Genomic DNA, 26,840 nt, shown 5'->3' with positions numbered 1-26,840 from the left:
ACCACTGAACCTGCATATTCCCTGACTGTACAGTTTGAGCTTTATTAAAGCCTTCTTATTTTCACCCACTTGTCTGGCTGAATACTGGGTCCTGAATCAGTCTCTCGCTCCTGACATCAAATGCTGTGTTGCAAAGGGTACACTGAGAGTAACAGTGTGCACTATTGCCAAGGTATACAAGGCATTTTCTCACAATAAAGGTTAACTTCAGATTGTGATGAACCTCTAGATTCTTTGTGGAAAAGGGTAAAATCAGACCTTGAAATGTTAGGTTAAACATTTCCAATAAGTGAGTAACTGCTTTGTGTCCTAATCTGGGTTTTGATTTGGTTTGTTTATTATTTGATCAGCTGTTCCTCTCTTCCACCTCAGGTTTTGTTTCTGTTCTGTCTTGTTTTGTATTCTTCAGCTCATGTACTGTTTTAGTTTATCCAGTCTTTGTATTAGTTCTGATCTCCCTTCTGTGTTCTGTTTAGTCTTAGTTTTATCTTCTGTTTTAGGTTTGTTCTTCATGGTTATTTATGTTCTAGGGTTGATTTAGTGTCTGTTCCTTTCCACGTGTTTTCTGTCAGCTTATTTCCTCCTGCAGCCTCTTCCCTCCCTCTGATTACCTCCACCTGTTTCTGGTTTTAATTGGCTCACTCTCTCTCCTTTGTTCTCCAGCCTTTTTAAGTCTGTCTCCTCTGCCACTTCCCTGCCAGTTTCGTCAATTCTTGTCTTGTTATATAGTGTCTTTCCTTGTCAAGCCTCCGGTGAGTTTAAGTTCCACGTTTTCCTTTTGCTTGTAATATCTACCTCTGGATTTTGGACTGCCATTTTTGTATCATTTTTGGATTTTGATTTTGACCACTGTTTTGCCCATATCTGCTCATTAAATCCTGCTTTATCTCAAACCTCTTTTGTCTGGTCGAATTCTGGGTCCTCCTGTCTCTGAGCCTCCCATGACACTTTGCCTGTTAAGTTGTGTCGCAGCACATAAGACATGAGCATCAGTAGACTTTCTCCCATTGAAATAGATGCACCAGGATATAGGGGGTTGTCACCATCTGCTTGGTCTTCAGAGCCCTATAGATACAAGGAAAAGAGAAAATATGTATAAATGAACAGCAGCAAACTTGAGCAGTCATCTCCATCTAGCATAAAGTATTTACCTATAGCAAAATTTAAAACAATTGATGCATAGCTTAGAAAGTCCTCCTGTAAGGGTTACACAAACTATTGTAATTTACCAAAAATATAGTTTGATTATGAAAATTTAGCAAATCATGATAAAGTAGCAAATCGGCAAGCTCACAGGATATTTGGAAAGCGATCTGCTGTATAAGGTAGGCTTTAAGATGTAAAAAAGTCTGATTAGCTGGATTGCTTTATATATTAATCTATTTATTAACGAGTTTAAAATCAAAGGTTTACATAGAGAATTATTATAATCTCTTTAAACTACAAGGAAAAGCCCAAATGTTGGCACCATGTCTTTGGAGACTTCTGACAAGTTAACTGACACAGTTAAGTTAATTGGAGGACATAGACCTTTATTTTTGGAGAAATGTTATGTAATCTGAGAAAAACAAATAGATTTTGGGCCACAATGCCCACCATTACATCTAGAGGAAAAAAAAGGGGATGCTTGTAAGTAACCGAGTCGCAGCATCAGAAAAAATGTTGTGGAAATATTGGCGCAACATCTAAAGATATCAACCAGGAAGTTAAAGCTCAAGCACAAATGGACAATGGTATGTTATTCAGTTCAAAAGTTACCATATACAAGGCTTCCTTAGTACCTGGTATCAGACTGAGGAAGTGCATGTAAACTTCTGATCCTGAAGATATTAATTAACTCTGACATACTCTCTCTTATTATTGTGGCATTTACCAAAACTAAATCACTTTTGTGGTTGAAAATGACCTAAAACAAGAAAAGTTTGGCATGTTTAACTTCAGGCCAGGGCTGCACAATTATATGCATTTGTAATATAATTGCAATTAAAAAAAACGCAATTTCCAAATTGCAGAGGTCTGCAATTTTTGTCTATGTAACAATTAGTGAATCAGATGTGTCCTCTAGGTGTCAGTAATATATTTAAAGTGGGTTTGCCTCCACATGGAAGGGAAGACAGTTGCAGCAGTGAGATGATCTAATTTTACTTGTTTTAGAGTTTATATAATAATACTGTTTTACCAGAAACCTTCATGAATCTCACCACAGCATTAGGTTCAGGTCAACCAGTTTAATACATAGACTGGTGTGTTGGTTGCACTTTATGTTCAACAAGGATTGATGTCCAGCTTAATTGAAAGCTATTCTCTTGAATAATATTCTGATTAATATAAACATTAAAAGTGCTTGTTTAAAATAATCTTTGTTTACAAACATCTTTATCTAGAGGCCATTTTTGTTGCATGTGGTTAATGCAGAGAAAAGTCAAAATCAAAATCGCAATTTTGGTTGAAATATAAAGGGTAAGCAGAACATGATCATTTCTGCTCCGAGTTGAGACACAGTGGCTCTATTAGCACCTGATCTGCACGGCGATGAAACAGATTGATTTGTTGTTTGTATATGTTTAAAAAGACATGATAAATTAAACTGAAAAATAATAATTGTATTTACACGCAATCACATTTTCCAAAATCATTCGGCCATACTTCTGGCAGCAAGAAAAAAGGTGCATGTGTATATTTGTTACAGTTTGTAAAAGTCCAGTGACAATGGTATTTTTATCATTATTATGTATTGTGTCCAAAGGTTTTCATTTTTTTGTAATGGACCTACTACTACTCGCACTGTGTTTTTGAACTACTTTTTACATACCACTTTAAGTTTGGATGTCTTTTCTCCAGCACTATTCCCCTTAATCATGTCTTCATCATCAGAATGGTTTTCACCTTTATTACTAGAAGTATCAGTCAAGTTGTCTTCAGAATATGACACAGCTTCTATATTCTGCAGGTTAACAATGAAAAATGGATGACTTTAAGTAATTAATTAAAAAGAGCAGGCATTTATATATAGAACACATATATAAACTACCACATACAACAGTGAATTTACCTCTGAAATGTCTACATCCAAAACGCATGTGGTCATGCTCTCAGTACTGAGTTCCTCATCTTCCTCTTCACTAGTGGAAGTGTCCATACACTGTTCTTCTGTGTTCATTTTGTTATCTTTATTATCATTCTACATATGAAGAAGAGAAACATAATTGAAAATATATTTTAATAATGATGTTTGGATTTGTGAAGCCAGTGTGCTGTAGCTTTTGCTTTTTGCTGGGTTAGGCTAAAGGATAGGTCAGCTACTACAGCAAACTTGAGGGTGTAATTAGAACCCCTCTGAAGAGTATTACTCTGATAATGAGATTGGCCTAGTGCATTACCCTATCCACCAAAAAAGCAAACAAAAAATCCCAATAAGGCTAAAACTGCAATTAGAAGTGCACCTTTTGTATTTTCATATCAATCAGGGTAGTAGTGGAACAGTTCTCATTATTTAGTTCATCCTCATTGCTGGAGCTGCTGGGTTCTTCCGCTACATCAGTCAAAGTGTGTTCTTAGTGGCAACAGTTTTGAGTCTAGTGCCCTGCTAAACTGAAATACACTGGCAAGAATCCTGTCATATTTAGAGAATTAAATGTTATAATTTAGAAAAAAAATATTTCCACTTGAGACTAAAACTGTGTCCTTTTATATTTTCCCGTTGAAAGGCCATGTCCAAAGGCCTTGTAGTGGAGGAACTCCTGCTGTCTACATCTGTAACTTCTCTGCATGAAGCAAGAGGCTGACTCAAATGCTCTTGTGTGTTGTCCTGTAGTTCTGTCCTGTCCTGTCCTGCAAAGGTGGAATGTTGAAATTGTTTATGACCACTCAAGGCATTTTATTGTCCACAGGTATACTGAGTGGAATTTTTAGCATTGTATTTTGCCTACAAATAAGACTGTATGTAGTCCATGAGTAGCTACTGAAAAAGCAAAGAAACTAAACAAATATAAATATAACATATTGTGTGTGTGTATATATATATATATATATATATATATATATATATATATATATATATATATATATATATATATATATATATATATATAAAATCTATGAGAATTTTCCAGGCATTTACCATGGTGGCTAGCAAGGAGTGCTAGCCACCATGGCTAGGAGAGCTAGCTAGCTGTTTTGAACTTTGACATCGAACATGAAATCATAGTAGTCTGAATTCATTATCTCTTACTTTTACTTTCCATCTGTGCTTGGTACTCCTTGGGATATCTGCTGTGTAATCCTCCAAATACCTTTGATAAGGCGAACAACGTTTCGCCATGTTAGCTCTAATGGGCTCATTCACAGGTTTTCTTCTCTCAATCCCTCACAACGTCACCTGACTTTTGGCCTTTCCATGCAGGTTTCCGCCTCTCTACCAGGCAGCCAATAGGAAGCCCGATCGCAAATTCCCGCCCATCGCGGCGTTAACCGTTTTCTCCCAAAAAAAAAAAAGAAATAGAAGAATAGCTCCGGTTTTCAGAACATAATTTTCAGGACACAGAGATGGCATTTACCTTTTATTATTTCAAGGACAAATATCTTATCTTCATGGATAAGTCCTGTTGACCAAGAAAAATGTCCAAAAAATAATCATTGAGTGCCCTATTCTCGAAGATGAAGGTGGATGGATAGAGGTAAAGTGGGACACCAAAGGGAGAAAAAAGTCAGACGGTCCAACTTTTTTTCCTGCAAAGGTTTTAATGTTTGACGGTAAGTTGTTAAATCTTTAGTTCCCATAGTTATCTTTATTCGTTTATGATTTCGCTTTGCAATAGCCCAGTTATGCTGGTTTTTAAAAAGCTAATCAAGAAGCTAGCAAAACGTACATGATTCAACTTTTGAATCATGCACGTTTTCGTTATTCATAGGGTCATTACTTCTATTCGGAGCTATATGATCATTGATCTAAATTGTATTTTTTCCCCTTATTTTATTTAGTCATGGACTTTTTAGACCACAAGAAAATGACTTTGGTCAAGCTCAGGATATGCTGTCCTGCTTATCAAATTCTCAACACAAGTCAATTTCAAATATTTTGTTAAACAGTATTAAATTAACAATTGACATTAACAGTGAAATAATTGGATGAGGACTACTATGAACTGTACTATTTAAAAGTATATTTAAAATTACATTATGTATTTTTATTAGGGTCCTAATTTGATTTTGTAATCAACTTGAATTCAGAATCAGATATACTTTAATAATCCCTGAGGGAAATTGCTGAGGGAAATTAAAAGCGGACATGGTATTTAACCCATGTTGCACTCAAAAAAGATTTACCAGTTTTAAATATATAATGTTATGTGCACATATTTTTGGTACAGGGGGTCAGACATTTCTGATGAGATCATAAGAATAAAAAATATATATCAGCCCACCACAACACAAAATATAGCATGTTTCAGCAGTTGGGACTTAAAAGCACAGGATAATACGAATGATACACTAAATTAACAAAACAGGTATTAAAATTTGCTGAATACAATTAATACTGCAACTTATACCCAATTTCAGTAATGGCTGATCTACAAGGTTAGCCTGATGATTTTATAATTTTTTTCATGTTTTAATAGTTGTTGTTTTTTGTATAGCTAATTCACAACACCTGCCATCTCAATGCACTTTAAAATCCATATGTTTTTATTGGACAATGTTTCTTACACAGACAACTATAGTGACCTCTGTAAGAAGAGACAGCAGTTTATAAGTGGAGAAGACATCTGACAAAAAGCACCCAAGAGGAAGAGCAAACCATCCAGCAAGTGGAAAGATGTGGAAGAGGAGGACAATGAAGTTCAAACAAAAAAGGTAGCTGCTTGGATAAATAACACTGATTATACCAGTCTATCGTACTTAAGAACAAAATTAACATTCCTATTGGATTGTTAAAATTTATGAATACATTTTGAAATCTTGGTGTGATCCATCAGTGTTGCAGTTGATTCTGTAACTAATTCTGTCACTTCTGTAACTCATTAATAGTGATGCTAGACATACCTGTTATTACAATACTAAACTGAATTAAAATTGTCATAGAAAAAGAAGAAAGTAACCGATCCAGAAAAAGACTCAGCAAATCATATGATTGAGGAGCTGAAGAACCAGTTGGCTAACAAAAAAAATTCAGAGGTAAAATAATTGACTGTATTTTAATTGGTGTACTTTAAGCCAATGTAATAGCTATGGTGTGAATTTTACTAAATGTAGAATGCTGGTATGTTTCATATGTTTTGGTTTAGTTAGATAACTCAAATGAGGTGTCATCAGATGAGGAGCAGCTACCCAGAAACTGGAGTGCGGCACAGCAGAAAATTAAAAAGCTCCAGAGAGAAAACAAGACCCTGAAAGAAACCCATGTGAAAGAGATGCTAGAAGCCATGAGAGGTATTTATTTACACTTTAGTTCAAGCAAAACAAATTAACACTTGTTATAAAGCCATCCATCCATCCATCCATCCATCCATCGTCTTCCGCTTATCCCGGGTCGGGTGGCGGGGGTAGTGTTGTGGGAGTTTTGGGTGGAATTCTAAGCAATAGTAACTGAGTTCCCATCTTTACTAAATGACGAGACGGTGGTATAACGTTCCAGCACTTTTATTGAGAAACAGAGCAGAGATTCACATAGTTGGAAAGTAATCGCACCCCACGGTTCCGCTGCAGTCTCTGTCTGCCCTGTCTCTGTCTGTGTCACTTTTCGGGCTTCCCCTAATACTGCACCGTGGCCTTCCCATGAGACAAAACAAAGACAGTCTATCGTAAACAATCAGTATCCCTCAGCAGCTGCAGCATTTGGCCTTGCACTCAGAAAACAGTGGATCTTATACACAGACACCAGGTCTCCAGGCCTCCTCTGTCCGAGTGGTGTGAGGCCATAGTGACTTCAGAATAATAATTCTTATAACATTCCTCTCTTTTTTTTTTTTTTTTTTTTGATGATGGTGTCGTCAGCATCAAGACAAAACAAGATGACCCATCACTTGAAAATGTGAACAAAGCACAGAGGAACCATTTCTGTAAACTCGTAAAGTGGGACCCAAAGGGTTCCCGTGTTGGAACCGGGTAGTGCTGGAACTTTTAGTACAGATCAACATGAATGCTTCATAGAGCTTTAACACACAAGATCAAAGATTTAGCTTTTGTCTACAATTTAGGATTCATCTAATTAGGTAAGGCCTGTTTTAGGTACCTATGCGCACATTATTTTAAAATTACATTAGACTATGGTAAGCTAAACCCTGTTCAGTAACCAAGGTCGAATCCGTCTACTCTGACCCACCCTGAATACCCTCCTACTCCTTTCTCCACTCACCCCTACGATGGACAATAATCCACCACTCCAAACTTACAACACCAGGAGCAAAGGCAGGAGAGGTTCAGTGCGGGCAGGGGAAACGCCAGAAAACGCTACCCCTAGGGGGCAGTAAAAACTGGCAAGCCCCCCTCCCAGGGAAATCTGCTCTCGGCCAATCTGAGCCTGAAAACCCTGTATTGAATCTATGTGTTATCATTACCAGCTAATATTAAAGGATCTTTAGAGCCAATCCGATCCTGGTTCTTCCTATATCAAATCAAAAGGTGCATAAACCATAGATCCTTGTGTGTCTGAAGCAAACAGTTTCCATTTTTTACCATAAAACCATATTGATCAACATGATGTAATATTAAAGTGTAGATCTCATAACACAAAAAAATCAAACATGTGAGTCAGTGGAACAGAGCAGTTAAACAAACAGCAACACAATATGAGAAGAGTCCTAAACGTCAAGCACGCAAAGTTAAGGAAGCCTTCAGGCCATTCAGGCACAAGGCAGAAATTAATCTAATCGCGCTTAGTGTCTCTTCAGGCAGCTCCTCCCGTTGAAGAATAAGGAATCAGAGTTCTCTGGCTTCTTCATCCCCAGTCCTCTTCTGGTTCCTCCACGCAGGCTGGACGATTGAGCTGGATGGTAATAAGCGTTCAGTTCTGGATGGGCACTGAGCATTTTATTTTGCATTTCTCTCTAATAAAACACTTTGTGAAGATGGTCTGCAGACACGAGTCCTTGTTTCCACTGGAGAACAGAAACAAGGTGTAATTAGTGTTCTTATCAAAACCCCTTTCATGTGTCATTTATTAAAACATCCTCCAAGCACTTTCACATTCAAGATATTTCTGTGCACAATTATTTAGCTTTCAGAATTCTGCAATTTAATTATTAATTAAAATAGTAATCTTTAAGTTCAAATGTATCTGTAGTAAATTCATAATTCTTAACAGAATGCTGTTAATGTGTGTCTTAACTGTTGTTGTCTGACAGTTGAAGTTCTCTGCAACATAATTTCATCAACATATTCGTTTCATGTCATTTCCCAATTATTTTGAAAACCCAACTGAGAAAAAGAAAGCCTTTCCATGTGAAAGCCTTTTCCCTCTTTCTCTCTCTTTTTTTTTTTTTTTTAAAGAAAGCGAGGTGCTGTTCTGCACAGAAAAGACAAAATATTTATACCATGCTGTTACTGTTCAAGGACACCAAGGTTCTACAAACAAAGCAATGAGAGAGAACAGGAGCTTTTGAAAACGCTCTAACATTGTAGAACAACTAAAGCTACTTAAGCAAATCAGAATTAGTTCCCAAATTAATCCTAAAATAAAGTAAACCATACATGTGATTATTTATTTTCTTAAACTGAGGATTAAGGACTTTTATTAAGAAGTTCTTGGGTGAACGCGTCTCTGCGTTCCTATTTGTCTAGGCCTCTGCAATCTGATCTATGAACTATGTATTCTGAGTACCTGGTCAGGAAGTGTTAAGGTTCTCTGAAGCTTTCTGTTTTCAGCAACCCTGAAAACCCAGAACCCTTTACAGTCAGTGTAAGGTGTCAGATGACATGTGGGACCACCTTGTCGTCCCTCTGGTTCCACCAGCTGTGTCAAGTCCACAGCAGCTCGTCCTGGGTGCCATGCCCCAGGGGTCTCCACACCCCCCTGTGTGGAACGTCTCTCATTGTAAGGATCTCACCTTACGTGCCGTTCAAGATGTTCTTTACACAACAGGATGTTGTGGGATGTCTTTGCTGCTTTGATGTTCCTCAGAGAAAACCTTCATTCATTGATACATCTTCAAGCTGTTACCCTTTCATCATCACAGCCCCCCAACCATCCTGACCAGATCCAAAATGTCCCCATAATTTAATCTAATTAAATTAATCTTACTTATTTTCTGTATGTAAGACGATAACCATTAAATTATCCTGATCTAAAAGCTGTCAGGTTAAAGGTTTGCTAAACTCAGTGTTGTGTTTTTTCCCTTAGGATGTTTAACTGGTTAAAAAGACTATTGAGTTATTTGTGTTCTAGTTGAAAGATATTAAATCTCCATAAATATTGTACCCATTTTACACTGATGCTTTAATCCTAAATTTACCCATGTTAGTTAGTAGGATGTGTCATTATGCTAATTTTATTGCAACGTTACCCATTTTAGCCAGTAACCTTTTCTTTGCGTTTTATTGATGCCTGCCAGAGTAGCAGAAATCAGCTTACACTAAGATGTTCATTAAATGAAATGCTATTTAAAAGTTCAGATTACTCTACCTATATAGTGAAAACTAATTCATTCATTTATTTATTTAACTGTTGATATAATACCCACTTAATTTATTAAGTTGATCCATGATTCCATCAAGGTGCTTCTTTAAAAGTTTTCACCTTTACATAATCTTAATGTGTTTCGTAATGTGTGTTTTGTTTTAATTGTGTACAACAAAATCTGAAGTGAAATGCATGAAGTCGTGTCTGCAGAACTCATCTGTGTTTGTTGTCGAAGGTTGTCCGATGCCTCAGTCATAGTCCTTCATTATCCATTTTCAGTCCAATGTCTAAATTCAGCAGCCCAACATTCTCCTTCTCATCAAGAGTCCATCCTCCAGTCCTCACGCCTGCAAACAGAATGAATTCTGCCAGCATTTTTTGCCAAAGAAAACGATCCATAGGTTGAAAAGAAATTACAGCAAAACAGTCACAAACATTTTAACTACAGTGTTCCCTCTAACATGACAAACATAAAAGAAACAAAAGGATAGAAAAAAAAATAATAAATCAAACTTTGTCTCTGACAAAATAAAACTCAAAACTGGATCAGGCTGAAGTCAATGACATCACCTTTAGTCCTTGTCCCAAGGATCAGCCCCCATGGCACTGCGGCACTGTTTCTGTATTCTCTGGCATCTGAGAATGTCTAAAATGAGACTAAATCTGTATGTTAGCACAATCCTATCATATTGACCAGGTTTCTTTGCAAAGAAAAAGAAGCAGAAAGATAGAGCTGTTAATAGCAGAAAGCAACAAACATCTTTAAGACACCACCTTTCCTGCTGGAAGATCTGGCATAACTTGGTTAAAACTAAGTATAATTTAGTGTCCAAATCTGATTATAACTCCTTTAATCTGAAAGCAATAACTCAGAGAAAAACAAGAGTGTTAATAGCATGCAGTTAAAACCCTGGTCCCCTTAGTGTCCCTTTAACGTGATGTTTTTCCCTTTTTTCTGATCCTGGGAAGGTTTCTATTCTTCCCCTTTCCTTTGAAACTCTGTTCAAAACACCTCCAAAAGAAAGAAAACAAAAAACGAAAGAAATGAACCAAAAAAAACTAAAACAAAATTGTTTTCCAAGGAGCACAATTATGTCTTTTCCAATATGACATAGGTTTTTGACTTATTACAAACCTTTTTGATATCCTTCTGGTCCTTTGACCATGTGTATTTGCTGTTAGTAATACTTTTATTCATATATACCTTTTCAATCTTAATTGGTCAAGGGTGAAACTTTAAAACAATGATTTTTCCCTTTTAGTTTACTGAACTTCTAGTGTTTCTCTATAAATGATAACAATTTTTCCCGTAAGCACATTGAGAAAGCTACCCAAACAACCCAAGATTAGAATTAAAATTTAACCCTTCACAAGCTGGCTTTATTTTATTTTTCCCTCTGACATAGTTTTCGTGCCCCAGGCCAGAAAACACAGACCCAGCCTCGCCATAAACATTCAGATGTTTAAATCATGGTCAGATTTGTTTATCATATCTATTGTCCTTCTCAAGTTATGCTGTCCGTCTGAGGTTCACCCCAGTTCAGCATAACTAATAACATCAGATGATTTTGTAACTGATGACGCGTGTAACGTGGCCTTCTGATATTTTGACGCTTTTCAAAAATTTCTCATTAGTTGCATTCAAATTCCAAGTAAAAAATAAATAAAATAAATGAATAGAAAACCCTTAGAAAAGCAATTCATATTTAGTTCCATACAGGTTTGTTCAAAGCACAGTTTTTCTCATCTATTTAAATCAAAAATCTTGTATATCTAAACTTCTTTCAACTGGACTGGTTTGTGATGAATCATTATTATTACAAGCAATGAGATCTCAGTAATTTTAAATTACTTTAGGGCTAAAAAAACAAGTTATAGGATCTAATTTCATACAGTAAACCCAAGAAGCTTTATGTAAAGCTTATTACCAGTTCCAATTTTTTAACAAAGCTGAAATATTTTCGTTCAAGCCATGTTAATCTCACCGTGTATCAATTTAATTTGGTCCTGATATTTAATGTTAAAAAACAAACTTTGTTATTTAAATCTCTCTTTTACTGTACCTCTATTGTTAACATAGTCCATGCTTAAAATGTCATTTGAATTACGGAGCTGCAGTTCTCCCAAAACAAATGAACATTCTGAAACCATGAACATTACTTTTACCCCGAATTAATTCACACAGACGAACGTTTAGTTACATACATACATACGTACAGTTACATACAAACGATGACATTCAGACAGACAAACACGTGCAGGCCTGCTTTTTCACCATCTTAAATAGTTCTATGTTTTTCATAATTTTTAAACGTCAACGCCGAAAGATGTTTTCAACGCGTTAAGTTCCCGCTTAGTTTAAAAGGTGGAGAGCGTGCGCTGGTTACGACCCCCCGATGCTTCGTCCACACGCGGTTTTACGCTTCAGTCCCGCAAGGATACAACTCTGTGTCTCGCAGACACTTGGACGCTTACCCATTTTTGAAAGTTATACGTCGCTATTAGCAGTTTAGACCAATTTTATCCACAACGGAAGTGCCTAATCGGTCCCCACGTAAACGCTTCCCCGGTGCAACGCCGTTTTAGCTACGATTCCGTTTCCTTGTTTTTATCGCTTTTCTTTTTTTTCTCCTAATTTTATTTTTATTATTTAGTAGCAGTACTGCAATAAAATAAAATAATAGTAATAATAATAATCCCTATGTGAGAAATCTGCATGTTTAATCAAATCATTTCAAATCATTTATGCATGTCATGCTTCTGGGCCCCTACGTTTTTCAGCATGAAATCGAACGTCTCACCCTGGGGCAAGGCTGGACCCTGAGAAACTCTGCCTTTTACCCATTACACTGACTCTTCTGCTTCCAGACTTTTTTTTTGATTGTTTTTATTTATTTTATCCTTTTTTTGTGTTTTTCATTATTTTTTTTACGTCCTTAGCACGATCGACCAACTAAATGAAAGGCCTCACATCCGATGGTCGCCTTTTTGGTATAATGGTCGGGGTCCCCACTTATCAAAGCTGCAAACGTCTTCGCAACAGTCAAGGACTTAAGCATCCCTGCCGCTTTCATCCACAACAGAAGTGGACAGCCTCTTGCACAAACCCAAGACAAGAGGACTTTAATGGACCAGCTGCAAACTGCTCAGCCGGTCACCTGTTCTCCAGGTGAAAATCACTCTGCCCCTCCTTCCCCCTTGTGGGAAAGTCCGTATTTCAGCTGAAAACGTATTCTAATTAAATTTTGAATTTTAGTTTAATGTTTAAACCTTAGTCACCGTTCGGTATTGCGAACCCTGTTTTATTTGCCTTAAGGATTAAATATAATTCATTATTTCTACCGGCTTTTACTTTTACTACCTTTTAGGTTTACAGTTTTTAATTTTAAAATTTCTTGAGGTATACTTTAAAATGGGGTTTAAAATTTAAAAGCTTGCAAGCATTTTTGACCAATTGCGTTTGTTTTTAAAAGAGCTGGAAAATAATCCCCTTACCGTCTCATGAAAGAAAGGTTCGGATCTTCGCGCCGACGCCCAGAGACGCTCCGAGACCAGGAGCTCCTCCACATCCCTTGAAAATCCATTCGGGGTACCAGAGGCCGGATAACCTCTCCGGGCCAGCCAAAGCAGCTCCTGTCCCCGGACTCCCTCGCTCGTCGGTCGGAGATCTTGTTCGTTTACGCCAAAATTGTTGTGGGAGTTTTGGGTGGAATTCTAAGCAATAGTAACTGAGTTCCCATCTTTACTAAATGACGAGACGGTGGTATAACGTTCCAGCACTTTTATTGAGAAACAGAGCAGAGATTCACATAGTTGGAAAGTAATCGCACCCCACGGTTCCGCTGCAGTCTCTGTCTGCCCTGTCTCTGTCTGTGTCACTTTTCGGGCTTCCCCTAATACTGCACCGTGGCCTTCCCATGAGACAAAACAAAGACAGTCTATCGTAAACAATCAGTATCCCTCAGCAGCTGCAGCATTTGGCCTTGCACTCAGAAAACAGTGGATCTTATACACAGACATCAGGTCTCCAGGCCTCCTCTGTCCGAGTGGTGTGAGGCCATAGTGACTTCAGAATAATAATTCTTATAACAGGTAGCAGCTTCAGTAGGGAGGCCCAGACGTCCCTCTCCCCAGCCACTTGGCCCAGCTCCTCCGGGGGAATCTCAAGGCGTTCCCAGGCCAGCAGAGAGACATAGTCCCTCCAACGTGTCCTGGGTCTTCCCCTGGGTCTCCTCCCGGTGGGACGTGCCCGGAGCACCTCACCAGGGAGGCGTCCAGGAGGCATCCTTACCAGATGCCCGATCCACCTCAACTGGCTCCTCTCGACATTTTTTTTTTAAAGCTAAATAAGGAAAAGGACCCTAAGTCTTCTACTTATATTTCATAGCAGATCCAGTCTCCTCCTTAAGGGCCTTTCAGACAGGATGCGTTTTGCATTTCACGTACCGTGGGGTTCAGTGCAGCACGGCACAGTTAGATCTCATCTCTGTTTGGCATTGGGTGTGCTGGATTGATGGTGTTGTTAACAGCAGAAAATATTAAGACTTAGACACATTTTAGTGAAATTTTGTTGCATACACCTTACAATATATGAAATATCGTGAAATATGCATCTCTCCTGAGCAAAGAATCTAGCGCTAGCACTAGCCCTGGTAGTTCAGAGGAAGACAGCAGCTAGGAAGAAGAAACCATGGGTGCAGGAAACCCTCAGGTTTATGGAGCAGGTCGGGCAGTTCAGGCTTTTAAGCAGGGTCCCTTTTCACAGCAGTTACTGGCTGGCCTTAGGCTTAGAGTTTGACAGTTTTCTGTCAATACACAGCACTACATTCTGTATTTTGCTTTCTGGTGTTCGCACCTTTCGCTCTACTGACTTTGTTTAACTTTGACTGCAGCTTGTGCGCAAGCTTCCTTTCGCTTTACTCGCTGCAGCACTTTTGCGCCCTTGTGTGGTGCATGCTATTGAAAATAATAGGTTTCAGAGCACAGCGTTGTGCATGCTGCGTCCTTTCTGATAGCCCCATTAATCAACCCCAGCCTTTATCCCACTCTTCATATCACAAATGACAAATTTCTAAAATTGGTATCAAAACACACTAATGACACCAACCTTTTGTTACCTTCTTTTCATTTCTTTTTTGGGCTTCGAGCAGTAGTGACACAGCTGAAAGACGTAGTTGAAAGAATCACCGTTCAGATATCAACTGCTGTACCCACCTGTTCAACAACCATACCATCTGCAGAGCCACCAGTTTCTCCACCCACTTCTCCTCAAGTTTTGCCTAACCATGATGATATAGTATTTACCTCAAAATGCATGGAGATTGTTTGTTATTGACACATGTATGAAAGCGTTTGGCATACAATTTTCCGGTTTATTAACTGTCCGCACGGTTCACCTATACTCATTTGAAATCTTGGAAGATAAGGCCACTTATGTTCAGTAAACTATCTTTAATTGCTTTGTTTGTTCAATGGAGTTGTCTTAATTTTTTTGAGATTTTCATGGCTTCCTGATTAGTTTGTTCTGGATAAGTTTTCTCCCGGTGTCAAATAGATACAGTAGATGAATGTAATATTCTAGGTTCTGTTTTGGTTTGTTTACTCTCCTGCCTTAGGTTCTCTGGCTGCTTTGAGTTTTGTCTTGTCCAGGTTCCTGTTTTGCTTATTTACAGTTAGTTTATCCTGTTTTGGTCATCCGTGTTAGTCTTGGCTTTATCTTCTGTTTTAGTTTTATACTTCGGGATTGTTTTGTTTCTTATAAGGTCTGGTGTAGTTTGTTTCTGTCCACTTGTCCTCTCAGCTTTTTAGGTTTGGTTTCTGATCTGTTCTTGTTTTGAGCCTCAGCACTGATGTCTGGTCTAATTACTCACTCTGCACACCTGCCTAACTCCACCCCTGCTGCAATCACCTCTCACCAGTTTCACCTGCCTCCACCTCCATATATACTGTTGAGACCAGACATCAGTGCCAGGTCGTCTTGTTGGTCTTGTCATGTTTTTGGGTGAGTCAATCCTGATCTGATGTTTGTTTTTGGAATTTTGACCAAGTTTTTCCCTTCCAGAGAACCTGAGTTATTTTGTCATGTTACCAGTCAGTTTCTGTTCCTATGAAGTTCTGCATGTTTTTATTAGTCTTTTTGATTTTTCAGTCCTTTTGCATTGCTCTGCTTTTTGTTAAATAAATCCCTTTTTTAAGAACCTCTGCTGGTCTGGCTGAATTCTGGGTCCGCTGCCGTGATTCATTACAATGAACAAATATTTTAAGCAATTTTACAGTAAATATTTTGTGAATCGCAGGTGCCCCTTGTGCCAGGTTATGATGTAAAAGTCCCAAGCCGAAAGCTAAAGTCTCTGTAATGATCAGAGGGAAAGGACCCAGAATTCAGCCAGACCAGCAGAGGTTTCTTTTAAAGGAAGCTCTTTAATCACAAAATCAAAAAACGGGAAAAATCCCAACAGGCTGTCGAACAAAAAGATGGCACAAAAAATAAACAGACGAGCAGGGCAGACAAGGCAGGAACAGACAGGACAGAATGGCTCAGGTTTCTGGAGAAACAGGGGTCAAAATCCAAAAAGCAAACCAACATACAGAATTTGCAGGAGGAGACTCACCCATACTCAACAGGACAACCTGGCACTGATGTCTGGTCTCAACAGTTAATATGGAGGTGGAAGCAGGTGAAACTGGTGAGAGGTGATTGCAGCAGGGGTGGAGTTAGGCAGGTGTGCAGAATAAGTAATTAGACCAGACATCAGTGCTGAGGCTCAAAACAAGAACAGATAAAAAAAAACCTAAACTAAGAAACTTCTGAAGAAATAACAGAATAAACTAAAACAGTAAACACGAATCTAAACAAGAATCCAGACAAGACAGAACTCAAAACAGCCAGATAATAAAAGACAGGAGAGAGAAGGAAAACTAAAACTAACATAAACCAGAACAGAACTCAGAATATTACAGTCCCTGCGTACCACGAGCTCAGCACTGTACATTGGGGATCTGGTGATGCTCGTGTATGGTTGAGAAACACTGTCCAACTCAAGTTTGACCGGGAGGCAGTCCAGGGCTCACAAAGATGTGGAGTCGAAGCCACAACTGGATACCAATTCAATTCAATTTTGTTTATATAGCGCCAATTCATGAAACATGTAATCTCAAGGCACTTTACAAAGTCAAGTTCAGTCATATTATATAGATTGGGTCAGATTATACAGATTGGTCAAACATTTCCTATATAAGGGAAACCAGTTGATTGCTTCAAAGTCCCAACAAGCAGCATTAACTGCTGGAGAAGCGTAGAGCCACAGGGAGAGTCGTCTGCATTGTCCATGGCTTTGCAGCAATCCCTCATACTGAGCAAGCATGAAGCACAGAAGCACACATTGATCCAGTAATCTTTTCTGCATTAGATGGTAATAATGGGTGATCTGTCTTCCCTGGATGATGTCACAGTTAACAGAACGCCAGACCAGGTGTACCTACTATGAAGATAAAAGAGAGAGAACAAAAAGTTATAAGCAGAAATGATGACAAGCGATGCATAATTGAAGAAGAGTAGAACCCTATAGAGTGAGAAAAATAGATCCTGATGTCCTCCAGTAGCCTAAGCCCATAGAAGCACAATCCCATGGGTAGGTCAGGATAACATAAGCCACTCTAGTTATAAGCTTTGTCAAAAAGGAAAGTTTTAAGATTAGTCTTAAACGTAGACGGGGTGTCTGCGTCATAGACCAATCTGGGAGTTGGTTCCACAGGAAAGGAGCCTGATAGCTAAAGGATCTGCCTCCCATTCTACTTTTAGAGACTCTAGGAACCACCAGCAGACCTGCAGTCTGAGAGCGAAGTGCTCTGTTAGGAACATACGGGGTAATCAGAGCTCTGATATATGATGGAGCTTGATTATTAAGGGCTTTATACGTTAGAAGAAGAATTTTGAATTCTATTCTTGATTTAACAGGAAGCCAATGAAGGGAAGCTAAAATTGGAGAAATATGATCCTGCTTGTTGATTTTCATCAGCTGAAGACTTTGAACTGCATTTTGTGGACTTCCTAATAGCAAAGAATTACAATAGTCCAGCCTTGAAGTAACAAATGCATGGACTAGTTTTTCAGCATCGCTTCTAATTTTGGCGATATTCCTGACGTGAAAAAAAGGAAACTCTGGAAACCTGTTTAATATGGGATTTAAGTGACATGTCTTGGTCAAAAATAACACCAAGATTTTTTACTTTATTACCAGAGGCCAAGTTAATGCCATCCAGATTAAGTGATTGATGAAGAAGTTTATTTTTTGAGGACTCTGGACCAAAGATTACAACTTCTGTCTTGTCAGAATCTAAATGCAGAAAATTTTAAGTCATTCAGCTTTTGATGTCATCAAGACATGCCTGTAGTTGAAGTAATTGATTGGATTCATCAGGATTTATGGATAAATATAGCTGAGTGTCATCAGCATAACAGCAGAAATTAATCCTATGCTGTCTGAAAATAGTGCCACTGATCAGAGGGAATATTTCCTTAAACAACTTGGTTAGGATTGGGTCTAACATACAGGTAGAAGGTTTAGATGAAGCTAGAATTTTAGATAGCTCAGAAAGCTCTACTGCTTCTAAACAGTTCAAACACTGCACAGGTTCTAAGGATTCCTCCAATGCTGCCTCACTTACTGAGGACGAGGTAATCATGTTTGGGAGGATACCAATTATTTTATCTTTAATGGCATCAATTTTATTTATGAAGAATCCCATAAAATCATTACTGCTAAGAGCTAAGGGAATGGATGGATCAACGGAACTATGACTCTGTGTAAGTTTGGCAACTGTACTGAAGAGAAATCCAGGATTACTTTTGTTCTCCTCAATTAATGATGAAAAATATGCTGCTCTAACTCGCCGAAAGGTCTTGTTATACAACAATAGACTGTCCCTCCAGATTAGGTAGGATTCGTCTTGGTGTGTAGAGCGCCATTTTCTCTCTAATTTCCTAACATTGTGCTTCAAGGAACGCAGCTCTGAATTAAACCAGGGAGCCAGCTTCCTGTGAATTATCAGCTTCTTCTTCAAGGGAGCTACATTGTCTAATGCATAACGCAATGATGAAGTCACACTGTTACCAAAGGTGTCGATTTTTGAATGGGAAGAAACAGCATTGCTGCTATCTACAAATAAAGTCTGGTATATTTATTCAGTTACTATTAGTTTTAATGCCAATGAAAATACAGAGGGCTGTTTCACAGTCTGATCATTCCATCCTGGCCTTTTCTGTTTACAAAGCTTAAGTAATTCAGGTAAATGCACATTTCCAGCTTTCTTCTTGAGGTCATAAGGCCGATAACATATTTACTGATGCCACAATCTGTCAGGGTTTAGTTTTTGTCTTGCTCCTGTTTCCTGTGAGTTTTCAGTTTAACATCCTCCTGCTCAGTTTACCCTCCACTTCTCCAGTAATCAGTCACACCCGTTAGGCTTTAATTAGACAGAATCCATTTCACCTGCCAGCCTCCCTTCTTCTACAATATGGTGAGTGAACTTAAGTATACGTATGATATATAAATTAAAATATCAAAAATAGTATTGTAGTTTTAGTAATTCTTGAATGTGTAAAATATGGACCAGCTGTATATAACTAGTACATTGGCAGAATATTAAAATTATACTGATGTTATACTTTAAATATGCTTCAATAAACTAAAATATGAACCACGTAGTATACCTTGTAAACTTCTAGTATATAGATTAGTGTACTTGTTTAATCATTTAATGTATAATTTAGTAAACTTAAAATGATCTTGGACCAGTATACTTTTGTAAACTTAAAAATGTCCCAATTAAAGGTATACTATGCAACCGGGGTTGATTTTCCAGCGAGGCTCCCCCCAGAGGGCGAAAGTAAAAGTGCACTGTCGTAAAGATGCTCAGCTGTTCTGGTTTTCCGTCAAGCCAGGCGCGGTTGTTTTGAGCTTAGCAGACAGGCGAACGCAATGAAAAGTGGAAAAAACGGCAATACAAACAATGACTAACACAGTGAAAGTATGAACATCAGGGTTTCCCGCAGCGCTATCTTGGCGTGGCGGCCGCCTCGCCAAGCCGCGGCCGCCTCGCCAGTTTTTTTTTAAATTATTATTATTATTTATTTATTTTTTATGTTGGCGAGGCGGTGTCGGTAGCGCCGCAGCCGCCGCCTCGCCAAGCCGCAGCCGCCGCCGCGGTAGCTTCTCGCCAACATTAAAAAAAATAAAATAATAATAATAATAAAACTCGATATGCTTGCATGTTTATTTGATGTTAACACGCGGTTCTTTGTTGTTCTCGCGTGCATATAGTGAATGGCAGGGCAAAAACACATGGAGTTCTCACCGTAAAGCGAGACTTCTGTGTGTGCGGGCCGTGAGCTCTTGCAATTGCAAGTGCGGTATTTCCCCCACAGACCCCCAGGGCGGCCGAGAAAACCTTTGTTCGACCTGAAATGACTCATTTAATCATCCAAAACGGTATGGAAAACATTCATTAACTGAAAAATGTTGCATAGTATGCCTTTAAGTCAGAAGAAGTATTAAGATAGTAATACTTCAAGTGCACAAAAAGTATATTGTTTGAGTATACTTTCTAAACGTATGCTTACACTTAAGTATTCTTAATAAAATCTACTTCAAGTATAATACTTTTTGCTAAGGGGAGTTTAACAAGAAAGGTTTAACCTTTGTAGCCATGTAGCGCGAAAAGTAGCTGGGAAACGAAAGGTGTGCCAATTCCCTTTATAATGCAGAATCATCCAATAAGTAATATGAAGTTTTTCAGTGTGAGACCAGTAGTTTAGTGGTTATATGCCAAAACGCTTTGTCCTTTGTTACAGCGCCCCCTAGTTGTTGAGGGGTCTGAATTTATGGGTTTGAGTAGCGGTGCAGATTCTGTACACGGATACCTGATTCAATGGATTCGTTACAAGTCTGCATGTGCCGCACAACGCGTTTTAGCAGAGAAGATTATTGCGAGAATAATGAAGAAACACACGAAAAACAATAGAGTTCTCTGCACACAGGGCAGACGAACGGCAAAGCGCAGGGGTTGCCAACTCCGGTCCTCGAGAGCTGGTGTCCTGCAACCTTTAGATGTGTCCCTGGTCTGACACGCCTGAGTCAAATAATCAGTTAATTAGCAGGACTCTGAAGAACCTGACTGCATACTGAGGAGCTAATTGTGCTATTTGATTCAGGTGTGTGGGGCCAGGGAAACCTCTAAAAGTTTCAGGACACCGGCTCTCGAGGACCGGAGATGGCCACCCCTGGCATAGCGGTTCGCCAGCGCTGCAGGCTTGGAACGCCCCCTGACAACTGGAAGAGTCATGTTTTGCTGTAAACAGTCGCTACGTTACCCCTCTGAGCTAATCAACATGAAACGGTGTCCAGAAACAGAAAACATGTTGGTGTGTTGTGGATTCCAGCCCCAAGTGGAGCATGGCGGTGGTAAAGTCACCTCAAACGTTGCTGCCATACGTTTGGCTCTGAATTCCACAGTTTTTGGCTGAGCTGCTTAAAACTCACTTGGATGCATCCTTATCCACCCCCCGACAGGAATCCATAACAAACTTTGGTGGGCGTGACCTAATTTCTCTATAGCGCCCCCTAGAATATTTTAAATGATCAGCCCCAAGCCATGCTTTAAGTGAGAATTCCGAAAGTTTGTACACAATATACACATGGGGAATATTGCTAAAGTAACATTTTAGCAATATTCCAATTGCTAAAGTGTTACTTTTACATTATTACTTTTGGGTGTGTATCCACCAATTTAACTGTCAAACTTTCATAAAAGCTGTCTTAATGCAAGAAATGAAACCCTTAAACACATGAAATAACAATTAACTTTAAATAACTAAAAAGGTTTTGTTAACTTTTCACATGAAGCTGGATTAACAGCTAGTAAAATACCTTTGATTAAATTGGTCTACTAATGTTTAAACCAGGGGTGTCAAACATACAGCCCGCGGGCCGGATCCGGCCCACTGAACGATTTAGTCCGGCCCGGTGACCAAATGCATTATCATTATTCAACGGCTTTATCTCCTCGCTGCATCGACCGATCTGCACCAGATTTTTTGTGAGTCGTGGGGGAACGCTGCCGAACGCGTTCGTGTGAATCGCCTGGGGAAAATGCGTGACAGCTTTTGCGGTGGCTGGTGGCCGGCGGTGCGCAAACCCCTGCGGTGGCCAATAGGCCAGAGCGGCGCTTGGCTGCGAGGGCCAATCGACACCACTTGCGGCTTTAATTCATATTGTACCTTTTATAATCAACTACAATATTTTCTTATCAAAGTCAGGAAACAAAGATTTCTCTTTCAGGGTCCAATCAGCCACTCCCCCAACCCCGCCCCCCGAAAATAAACCTAATCTCACTCTTAATTTTTGATAAAGGTTGAGAGATCTGGTCAGGATTAATATTTTGACCAATAAAAAATATGCTATATGCAAAATATGTACTGTTGCTGTTTAGAGTTCAACAGTCTGATGGCAACGAGGGCAGCAGGGAGAACAGTCCATAGATGAGGTCACGAGGATTGGCGGTGACAGGTGGCCTCTCCTAATCCTCCGCTTGAAGTACAAGCACTTCTGTGCCCTCTTCATCAGTGACGCAGTGTTCACAGACCCGGTGAGGTTGTCTATGATGTGCACCCTGTGGAATTTGGTGCTGCTGACCACCTCCACAGCTGAGCTGTTGATGAGCAGTGGAGCGTGGTGAGGCCGGCTCTTCCTGAAGTCGACGATGATCTCCTTCATCTTCTCCACGTTCAGGAAGTCAGCCAGTTGGAAGAGGTGTGCTGAAGCCCAGATGTTCCAGTTTTCCCACCAGATGCTGAAAGATGATGGTGTTGAACGCTGAACTGAAGTCCAGGAGCATGCTCAAAGGGGCGGGGTGTGGGTGGGCTTGGAACTACGGTTTAATCCCGGGAGACGGGATTCCCGGGAAATCTGATCAAAACTATTTCCCGATTCCCGGAATATGTTATGACGGGAAACGGGAAATGAAAGTAAAAAAAAAAATAATCCAGTGCGCTCCTATTGGAGCGCGCTCAGTGTGCGTCTATTGTTGTCTTACGTTGCATTCAGTTGCCTACCGCGGTACCGCCTAAGGAGGATGTCTACTGCCAGCTTTGTATGGGAGCATTTTAAAAAGGTTGAAAATGAAAACGCAAAGTGCATGTTGTGTGACCGGATTGTCAGGTGTTCTGGGGGGTCGACAAGTGGATTGCGCAGACATTTAGAATCTCAGCATAGGAAAGTTCCTGAAGAAAGCCCAGCAACAAAACGTCTGTGGTAAATTACAGGAGACCTTTTATTCCACAAGGAGAAGGTTTATTTCCAGACACGAACACCGTACAGCTCCACAACAGGCTCTTTTTCTCTTTCGGCTCTCTTCCTACTACCGCTCACTCTTCTTCTACGGTCAATAACATTCTCAAACGGTAACAGCGCTTCCTAGTGGTCATGTATGTATTACACTACATTTTTCACAGTTACTACGTCTGAAAACGCTAGATGGCTACTTTAGCAAAGCTAGCAAGTCGCTTGGTGAAATACTAGCGGAGATGGCAGATTTTGATGGATTTACCTTTAATAGTATGGCAAAATGCGACTATCTCAGATCAGCACTTAAGAGAGATGGACATATTCTTCCCAAGAATCCTTCTGAAATCTCCCAACAGTTTAGAGGTTTTGCCAATGAACAAAAAAATAAACTGGTCATATGCGTTTTTCTTTGATGCGTTTTTCCCGGGATTCCCGGGAAATGCGTCGTCTTTTCCCGGGATTTGATACATCTCATTTTCGGGAAAAATATTAAACCCTACTTGGAACCCGTTAATAACTGCTTGCAGTTCTAGTTAAAATTTGTGTTTGGAATCTGACAAAAACTGGAAAGACTATGAATACCATTACAAGCTATTATATTATTCCAGACCTTCTTTAAATTACAGGATTATTTACAGACGTCTGTACTAATATATATATATATATATATATATATATATATATATATATATATATATATATATATATATATATATATATATATATATATATACAGTGGTGGAGAAAGTACTCCTACAATGTACTTAAGTAAAAGTACAAATACACAGACAAAAATTTACTCAAGTAAAAGTCAAAGTACCACATTATTATTTTACTTAAGTAAAAGTAAGAAAGTACAAGCTTTTAAAACTACTTAAGTATTAAAAGTAAAAGTACTTGCCAACCATAATACCTAACGGCTTATATAATGTCATTAAGTGTACCTATCGTATTTAGTTTTAATAAATCAGTAATGTACCATTTTAATGAGCAATGCTGCAGATAAAGCATGTTTTTATTGTGTTTACCCCCTGTGACAGTTTAGATTTAGATATTTTATTCTATGCATCAGAATTCCATGTTACATGTAATTAGGCAAAATGAGAGAAATTATACCTTTGAAATGTTTTATTTAATTCAAAATAAACAGGAATTTGCTTCGCCTAAGCAAATTCCTGCGGGAAACACTGCCATATTCTAATTTATTGAATATGACTGTAACTGTTACATGGAGATTATTTTAATGGCGCTAACATTTATTTAATAACCAGGCTGTGAAGGAGTTTAGCGTCAACTTATATGTAACATTTATGGCGGGAGACGTGATCACGACCGCAGTAATCACTGTTACTTGCAAGTTCATGCTAGCTTATAACAATATACAGTAATCGTATTTAGCAGTCGAGTTAACAAAAAGCTTGCTAAGATTACATAAAACTTCACTAACACAAATTAATTTAACATCGATAGCATTTAGCAACTTAACTTACCTCAATATGTTTTTTTAAATTTGATGGTGAATTTTTGAAAGATAGAATTTCATGCTTTCGGGGAAGGCAAATGCGGCATTGGAATCTCCAGGAAGCGTTTTTTGACCCAGTTATTTCAAAGAAATCTTTTAAATAAGGCCATGGGTGGGGCAGGTCTTCTGGAGGATGACCATCCTTGGACTCCATTCTGGGAGTTAATGATTCTGCAGGTCCTGCGTACTGTGCTGCTCTTCTTGAGGGAGGGCCTAATGGTTATTTCCCGCTTTGGATTGGTTCAGCGGACTGATTCTGCTCTCGCCATTGGATACTTTCAAACTAACGAACAAATCAAAAAACCGAAATGCGTCTTGGATGTAACGAGTAACAAAACGCTGTATAGAAATGTAGTGAAGTAGAAAGTACAGATACTTACTGTTAAATGTAGTGGAGTAAAAGTAGAAAGTATCCATTTTTAAATCTACTTAAGTAAAGTACAGATACACGGAAATTGTACTTAAGTACAGTAACAAAGTACTTGTACTTTGTTACTTCCCACCACTGTATATATATATATATATATATATATATATATATATATATATATATATATATATATAAAATACAGACATATAATACATTCATAAAGCTTTGAGACTGCTATAAAATATTTAATTCATGTTCTCAATTAACATTATGGTTTAATGTTCACATCTTATTGAGTTATCCTATTTTTCTTTTTTTGTTTTGTTTCTTTTTACACGTTAAGCACTCTGAATTGTCCTGCTACTGAAATGTGCTATATAAATACACTTGCCTGAAATTCATTTTCTGCTGGCAAAAACGTAATTTAGGAAATCTATAATTATAGCTTTGACTAGTAGGAATGTCATTTTGACCAGGAAGAATCATAGTTTAGTGATCTACAAATGGAACAACAGAGAGGAGAGCGCTTTTAATAAACGTTAAAAAGGCAGGCGTTTTTTTCCCCTTCTTTTTTCTACTGTACTTGCTTTAAACTGATTACCATTTAAATCCAGCAGACGGCAGCATGCAGTTAGATAACATTAAGAACACCCGAAGAAGAGCAGAAGGCAACGTTTCCCAAGTAAACAAATGTGTCGTTCATGACGGTCTTATAACCATCAAAGATCTCTATTTTTTTCTCTGATTTTGCATCTTCAGTTGTTTTCCAGTTTGCAGGGGCCATGCTGGAAAAAACAGCTGATAAAGGGAAGGCGACTGCCGAGGAGAAAGGCTTCCGGACGCCCGGGCTGAGGGGAGCACAGACCACTACATTGTTCCGGGCTGTCAATCCTGAACTCTTCATTAAACCGGTGAGATCTTAAAACACACACACACACGCACGCGCGCGCGCGACGCGAAGAATTTACATTAAGCTTTAAACTAAACATTTAAACGTCCATGTTGGGTTTCATGCTTCTTTGCCCACAATTTCAATAATTACGTCGTCCGATAGTTTACTCTTTATTAACTCTTAATCACAGCTCCGGGGGCTCGTTCTTCGTACGTCGATAACTCAGCTGGATTTGATTGTTGACGATTTGGCATGATCGGTTGTCTCGGCTTGGTTAACTGATCAAAGCTCGGACTGGTCTCGGCTCGGCTCGGTTTAACAAGGGTAGTGTAAATGGGACTTTTAATTCACTATTGCTTGTAATATTCCTGTAACTTTTTTGTGACTACTGTGTAAACCCTTGTCATTTTAATTAATGACTCAAATTCAGCATAATCTTCCATTAAAAGCTCTTGTTCTGCTTGGGAGAAAAACTGGACATGCATGATGCGTTTTTTTGCTACACCTAACATTAAAAGTAAACACTGTAACGACACTGAGAAGGCAAAATGTTGGAGGAACTGTGGGAATGTGTCTGCGGGACATTTTCATGTCTTCTGGGACTGGGAATGTACTAAGGTCACATCCTACTGGTTAGGAGTGATAAAAGAAATCAATACTAAAATGGACTTAAATTTACGCTGTGATTTTACTAAGGTTTTCCTGGGTAGTTTACCCCAAGAGCTGAGGAAGTCCGATCGATATCTCCTTCTAATATTAATAGCAGGTGCAAAGAAAGCTATAACTCGCAGGTAGCTTGATGCGGAACCACCATCATGTTCGGACTTGAAAGACACAATTGAGGAAATTCACACAATGCATGACTTTTTCATTAAGACTTGCTACTTATAAATACAATAAATACTAGAAAAAATTTAACTTTTATCGGAACTTGACACCAACTGTATAAGTAATGTAATTATTTTTTTCAACTGCTCTTGTCAAACAAGTTGCTCTGTAAATTTTGTTGGAGGGGGTCCAGTTGTTCAATGTATGTATGTGTATTTCTGAAACTACTAAAATGACAAAAATAAAGTATTAAAAAAAAAAACGACAGG

The 26,840-nt window shown here is 38.7% G+C and overlaps 1 protein-coding gene and 1 long non-coding RNA gene across 3 annotated transcripts in view; both read left to right on the top strand.

The window, feature by feature from the left end:
* Positions 1-5,725: 5,725 nt before the first annotated feature.
* Positions 5,726-6,423, top strand: LOC110367860. Its single transcript, XR_002427758.2, has 3 exons — positions 5,726-5,853; positions 6,082-6,174; positions 6,285-6,423. It is a non-coding gene; the product is annotated as an uncharacterized LOC110367860 (long non-coding RNA).
* Positions 6,424-25,446: 19,023 nt separating this feature from the next.
* smim8 (small integral membrane protein 8) overlaps positions 25,447-26,840 on the top strand; it is a 35,622-nt gene continuing 34,228 nt past the window's right edge. The window contains exons 1-2 of one of the 2 annotated variants that reach the window (XM_036148786.1): positions 25,447-25,533; positions 25,622-25,762. In XM_036148786.1, the coding sequence (XP_036004679.1) occupies positions 25,477-25,533; positions 25,622-25,762 (198 nt within the window). In that variant the 5' untranslated portion in view covers positions 25,447-25,476. The remainder of the gene's footprint in view (positions 25,534-25,621; positions 25,763-26,840) is intronic. The other variant, XM_036148785.1, reaches the window with a different exon arrangement.

The sequence above is a fragment of the Fundulus heteroclitus genome, chromosome 16 (assembly GCF_011125445.2).
Source record: "Fundulus heteroclitus isolate FHET01 chromosome 16, MU-UCD_Fhet_4.1, whole genome shotgun sequence".
NCBI classification, from domain to species: Eukaryota; Metazoa; Chordata; class Actinopteri; order Cyprinodontiformes; family Fundulidae; genus Fundulus; species Fundulus heteroclitus.
Note: the sequence above shows the minus strand (reverse complement) of the source record. Positions and strands in the feature narration are given on the sequence as shown.